Genomic DNA, 6,331 nt, shown 5'->3' with positions numbered 1-6,331 from the left:
CAGGATGACAGCTGTCTGTGTTCCGGCGTCCCAATCTTTATTTGAGATTCCGATGCAGTTTTCTGACAACAGACGGGATGCCAGAGTCGGTATATTGAACACTGGCATCCTGACGACCACACCCTATTCTGCAGTGCACTCATAGATATATCGTCATGATGTACAGTGCACTGAATAAAATCGGCAGAACCATGGTCACAGACCCAACATAGTTGTGGTACAGAACCGGCAATTGTATTTCTTCGCTGTCGAGGTTGGGGGAGTGTGATTGGAAGGACCAATGACAAGGGGTTGTGGCTTCTGATAGGTCCTTTCCCAAAGCCCCACCTCCCTTGGTTACAAGTAGAGGACCCCCTGAATTGCAGCAGCATATGCTGGTCCCCCAGGGGGAGAGACATTTCATAACATCTTTTCTGTAAGTGGCAGTGCTGCTTTTACAATACAACTGGCCCCACTTTCTGTACATTATACATTTTATTTATCATATATATAGCAACATACGCAGGTAGGAATGTTACAGGTACTGAGACTCCAGTCGCCCCTCAGATCCACAAAGGTCCAGGTGAATGGTTCCTCCGCTATAGAATGGGTTGTAACATGAAATGCAATAAAGGTAATTAATAGAATGTATAAAGTCCTACAACACTGTGCGCGTTTCGCCGGTCAGTCCCAGACTGCGCAAATATCCTCGAGATGTGACCAGTATCCAGAGAAGCACAGCTGTGTATGTACCCAGCACACGTAGCTCATGTTCGCGTGTAAACATGACACACATCACCGCACCCCACCGTATGTATGTCACTGTGCCCAGAGGCGGAGTACACTGTGGGCATGGGTACAGCATGCATTGTCCTAGCACAGAGATTCCTCCAGCTGGGTTACGGCTGTTGGCTGCATCTGTTGGTCTCGTAAAGGTTTCTGAGGCAGGTCTGGGTCCGGGCAGATCAGCTGACGGAATCTCTGGAGAATACAAAGATCGTAGTCACATTTTGGGGGCATGTGAGGCTGGCAGGAGTCACATTAAGTGACAACACTCTTAACCCTTTGGGTGCCAAAATCTCTGTGAGAGATGAGCAAAATATCTGCTAAAAATTGCCAACGCCGCTCACATTTGTTATATAGATTCAAATAAAAAATGTTGTGTGAAAAAAGATTATGGGCCAAATGTTATAGGGTGAGAGAATCAGGTAGTAGGAGATTTTGGGAGAGTTTTCCCATATCAATTACATGGCTATTTGAACCTGGATTTGCTGTGTAAATGATTGGCATTTAAAAAAAATAAATGGTAAAACTCTCCCAAAATCTTTCTGATTCTCACAGATTATTACATTTGGCCCTATATTTACTACATAAGGTAACATTACAGGTCCTTCTGATGGATACAAATGTTTGCTTGGCAATTTTCACACCTGTTTTGACAGTCACTTGTCAATCAAAGGGTTAATTTATCTGTCCGTAACCTATGGCAACGGAACTTTCTCACTAGTGTTCTTGGTTCTTTCTGTGTTTGCATGCCAGTGTGAACCTCCCTCATCTTTTGACCATCCGACCATCGAATGATGTGAAGGCGCTCGTATATGTAAGGGTTGTCCAGACCCCTCGTACATATGCGTGTAGATTTCAGGGAATTGGGCAAGCAGCTGAGATGCGGTTTTGTCAGCTGTCCGCCCCCCGCATGTGCGTCACAAACGCATTAGCATGTGTACGTTCAGCGTTTCCATGGAAGATGCCCATGAAACATTGGCCGTTCCCATGGGCGACACCCAAGCCTGCCGCCACATGCCCCCAGCCCACACCGCTCCATGCGAACGGCCCGGCAATTTTGCAAATTGCCGCGTCCGTTCACAGTCAGGGTTAGTGCCTGCCAGGAATGCGCAATCACCGACCATCAGGGCTGGGGCCAATCTCGGTTCACTTCGAGTGAACCAGAATCAGCCCTAATATGTGTAAGAAAATTGCTATTAACTGCCCCCCCCCCCCCATTTCCACCATTCTCCAAGATACCCCGTAACTTGTACCCAAGCAATTGCAGGAAACCAATGGTACGACAAAGCCAACCAAGTCTGGTTTGTGATAGCCGTCATCAGTGGGTTCTCTGAGGCCTGTGGTAACGTTACCTCAGTGATTGGTCCTTTAATTGTTGACACCTTGTACCACACCCAAAGGGGGGTGCACACCATGGAAGACAGCGCCAGTAGCCAGCCGACAGCATCCCCCCACCATGGGTAAGTATAGCGCTTGTTATACTGAAGAGGAGTGTACTTCACCAGCGAGAAGATGAAGGTGGCCTGCAAGAAAGGAGGTGGTGAGGCTTCCATCTCAGACTTCCAGACTTCCAGTACCCCTATGAAGCCTTCAGCCGCTACGTCCCCCCCCATATGATTGCTAATACCCCCCTCTCACCAGGCACACGGCAGGCGTGACAAACAGCCAGCAATACTTGATGATGGGCAGAGGTCTGTATCCGATCATATGTTCCACATTGTCATAGAAGTTATCTGCACCTGTGGATGGAAAAAGGTGTCATTATCTCTGTCCTCAAACCACATTCAGGACTGTATTTTAGGTGAAAACACAGGTAGATTTAGGGGGTCATACAGGGTGCGGCTCCGGGGCGGATGCATCAAATGGTATTTTGTGGTCAAACCCCCGAAAATGCCGTTTTCTGAGGTCTGGACACTTTTGGACACACCAAACTCTGGTATGCAATTGTACACATTGCACCTACCAAGTCTTGTTCTGATTGGCCAGTCTGTGAAGGATTAGGCATGACTACTGGTGGGTGAAACCATTGATGGTCCTCCATTCCATAGTTTGGAATGAAGTTTGCCCTTCTGCTCCACGGGAAGTTTCTGTCCTCCCTGAGCTCGCCTGAGGACACCTGCGTTACAGTATGACAGGTGTACCACCCCAGTCAAACTCCCCAGACAAATTGGGTTTAACATTGATAAAGAAGGTACCGATGGCAATCGATACTAAGGGCTTCTTTCAGCATTTTCCTTTTAGCAGGATCCAATTGGACCCCTCCCAATGACCCCTGTGGGGTCATGCGATGCATGAGCAGAAGGAGTCACGAATCAAGCCCCATACACAAGGGGCGATTTCAGCATGAATCGCTGGTGATATGGTCACTGAGCGACTATATCCCCATGTGTACGGGGCGACGGGAGCGTGCACCTGCGACCAGCCCTGACCGATGGCGTCGCAAAGGGACCGATGGTGTCGCTGTGCGCATGTGCATTTCAGCACATGTGCATACCCAGGGCGAACAGACAGTTCGCTGGACAGAGGGGGGGGAATGGGCAAAATACTCACCGTATACCCAACCGATGCAGAGCGTCTCAAAGATGGCGACAAACAGCAGACACATCCCACTAGCAGCATAATAGTCAAACAGCTGGAACACGTACATGCCGCCCTGCGCAGGGGAGAACATTGTTATTATATTTTATTTGCCAAGAGCCCCAAGGGATTCACAGCGCCACGCACTGGGGAACATGACTATATGCTGCAGGATTTATTATTATAATCATTTTGTGTTACAGGGATAGCGCGCAGGTGAGTTACAGGGATAGCGTGCAGGTGTGTTACAGGACTAGCGTGCTGGTGTGTTACAGGGATAGCGCGCAGGTGTGTTACAGGGATAGAGTGCAGGTGTGTTACAGGACTAGCGTGCTGGTGTGTTACAGGGATAGCATGCTGGTGTGTTACAGGACTAGCGTGATGGTGTGTTACAGGGTTAGCGTGCAGGTGTGTTACAGGACTAGCGTGCAGGTGTGTTACAGGACTAGCGTGCAGGTGTGTTACAGGACTAGCGTGCAGGTGTGTTACAGGGCTAGCGCGCAGGTGTGTTACAGGACTAGCGTGCAGGTGTGTTACAGGACTAGCGTGCAGGTGTGTTACAGGACTAGCGTGCAGGTGTGTTACAGGGCTAGCGCGCAGGTGTGTTACAGGACTAGCGCGCAGGTGTGTTACAGGACTAGAGTGCAGGTGTGTTACAGGACTAGCGTGCTGGTGTGTTACAGGGATAGCGTGCAGGTGTGTTACAGGGCTAGCGTGCAGGTGTGTTACAGGGCTAGCGCGCAGGTGTGTTACAGGACTAGCGCGCAGGTGTGTTACAGGACTAGAGTGTAGGTGTGTTACAGGACTAGCGTGCTGGTGTGTTACAGGGATAGCGTGCAGGTGTGTTACAGGGATAGCGTGCAGGTGTGTTACAGGACTAGCGTGCAGGTGTGTTACAGGACTAGCGTGCAGGTGTGTTACAGGACTAGCGTGCAGGTGTATTACAGGACTAGCGTGCAGGTGTGTTACAGGACTAGCGTGCAGGTGTGTTACAGGACTAGCGTGCAGGTGTGTTACAGGACTTGCGCACAGGTGTGTTACAGGACTAGCGTGCAGGTGTATTACAGGACTAGCGTGCAGGTGTATTACAGGACTAGCGTGCAGGTGTGTTACAGGACTAGCGTGCAGGTGTGTTACAGGACTTGCGCACAGGTGTGTTACAGGACTAGAGTGCAGGTGAATTACAAGGATAGCACGTTGGTGTGTTACAGGGGTAGCGAGCCGGTGTGTTGCATCACTAGCAGGTAGGTGTGTTACAGGACTAGCGTGCAGGTGTGTTACAGGTCTAGCCTGCAGGTGTGTTACATGACTAGCGTGCAGGTGTGTTACAGGGCTAGCGTGCAGGTGTGTTACAGGACTAGCGTGCAGGTGTGTTACAGGAATAGCGTGCAGGTGTGTTACAGGAATAGCGTGCAGGTGTGTTACAGGACTAGCGTGCAGGTGTGTTACAGGACTAGCGTACAGGTGTGTTACAGGGTTAGCGTGCAGGTGTGTTACAGGACTAGCGTGCAGGTGTGTTACAGGACTAGCGTGCAGGTGTGTTACAGGACTAGCGTGCAGGTGTGTTACAGGGCTAGCGCGCAGGTGTGTTACAGGACTAGCGTGCAGGTGTGTTACAGGACTAGCGTGCAGGTGTGTTACAGGACTAGCGTGCAGGTGTGTTACAGGGCTAGCGCGCAGGTGTGTTACAGGACTAGCGCGCAGGTGTGTTACAGGACTAGAGTGCAGGTGTGTTACAGGACTAGCGTGCTGGTGTGTTACAGGGATAGCGTGCAGGTGTGTTACAGGGCTAGCGTGCAGGTGTGTTACAGGGCTAGCGCGCAGGTGTGTTACAGGACTAGCGCGCAGGTGTGTTACAGGACTAGAGTGTAGGTGTGTTACAGGACTAGCGTGCTGGTGTGTTACAGGGATAGCGTGCAGGTGTGTTACAGGGATAGCGTGCAGGTGTGTTACAGGACTAGCGTGCAGGTGTGTTACAGGACTAGCGTGCAGGTGTGTTACAGGACTAGCGTGCAGGTGTATTACAGGACTAGCGTGCAGGTGTGTTACAGGACTAGCGTGCAGGTGTGTTACAGGACTTGCGCACAGGTGTGTTACAGGACTAGAGTGCAGGTGAATTACAAGGATAGCACGTTGGTGTGTTACAGGGGTAGCGAGCCGGTGTGTTGCATCACTAGCAGGTAGGTGTGTTACAGGACTAGCGTGCAGGTGTGTTACAGGTCTAGCCTGCAGGTGTGTTACATGACTAGCGTGCAGGTGTGTTACAGGGCTAGCGTGCAGGTGTGTTACAGGACTAGCGTGCAGGTGTGTTACAGGAATAGCGTGCAGGTGTGTTACAGGAATAGCGTGCAGGTGTGTTACAGGACTAGCGTGCAGGTGTGTTACAGGACTAGCGTACAGGTGTGTTACAGGGCTAGCGTGCAGGTGTGTTACAGGGCTAGCAAAACGGTGTGTTACAGGGCTAGTGTGCAGGTGTGTTACAGGACTAGCGTGCAGGTGTGTTACAGGACTAGGGTGCAGGTGTGTTACAGGACTAGCGTGCAGGTGTGTTACAGGACTAGTGTGCAGGTGTGTTACAGGACTAGCGTGCAGGTGTGTTACAGGACTAGCGTGCAGGTGTGTTACAGGGCTAGCATGCAGGTGTGTTACAGGACTAGTGTGCAGGTGTGTTACAGGACTAGCGTGCAGGTGTGTTACAGGACTAGCCAGCTGGTGTGTTACTGGACTAACGTAGATAGAGGTAATATCATTGTTTTCAGAGGGTGCACTAACTGGATTATCTTTTAAAATGGACTACCTGCACACAACCTAGGCCTAGTGCATGAAGCTGTCCACCTTCACCTACCTCGGTTAGCATGACAAGCCCGATGAGGAAGGAGAAGATACAGACCACCAGGATTAGCAGCTCTCTGCGATTCTTCTTGCGGAAGGTGCTCGGATACATGTCCACCAGGGAGGTGACCAGGCTCTCCACGCAGACAAACTAAGG

At 50.6% G+C, this 6,331-nt stretch overlaps 1 protein-coding gene across 3 annotated transcripts in view; it reads right to left on the bottom strand.

Annotated features, from left to right (window-relative positions):
* Positions 1 to 343: 343 nt before the first annotated feature.
* The window catches only part of SLC6A13 (solute carrier family 6 member 13), a 32,756-nt gene continuing 26,768 nt past the window's right edge, over positions 344 to 6,331 (bottom strand). The window contains exons 11-15 of one of the 3 annotated variants that reach the window (XM_083180987.1): positions 6,188 to 6,325; positions 3,316 to 3,418; positions 2,404 to 2,504; positions 2,118 to 2,288; positions 344 to 960 (exon numbers count right to left, since the gene is read on the bottom strand). In XM_083180987.1, coding sequence (XP_083037113.1) covers positions 853 to 960; positions 2,118 to 2,288; positions 2,404 to 2,504; positions 3,316 to 3,418; positions 6,188 to 6,325 — 621 coding nt within the window. In that variant the 3' untranslated portion in view covers positions 344 to 852. The remainder of the gene's footprint in view (positions 961 to 2,117; positions 2,289 to 2,403; positions 2,505 to 3,315; positions 3,419 to 6,187; positions 6,326 to 6,331) is intronic. The other 2 variants (XM_083180986.1, XM_083180984.1) reach the window with 2 other exon arrangements.

This window comes from Crinia signifera, chromosome 4, assembly GCF_055691185.1.
Source record: "Crinia signifera chromosome 4, ASM5569118v1, whole genome shotgun sequence".
Taxonomy (NCBI): domain Eukaryota; kingdom Metazoa; phylum Chordata; class Amphibia; order Anura; family Myobatrachidae; genus Crinia; species Crinia signifera.
The sequence above is the reverse complement of the archived record's forward strand: the minus strand, read 5'-3'. Positions and strand labels throughout refer to the sequence as shown.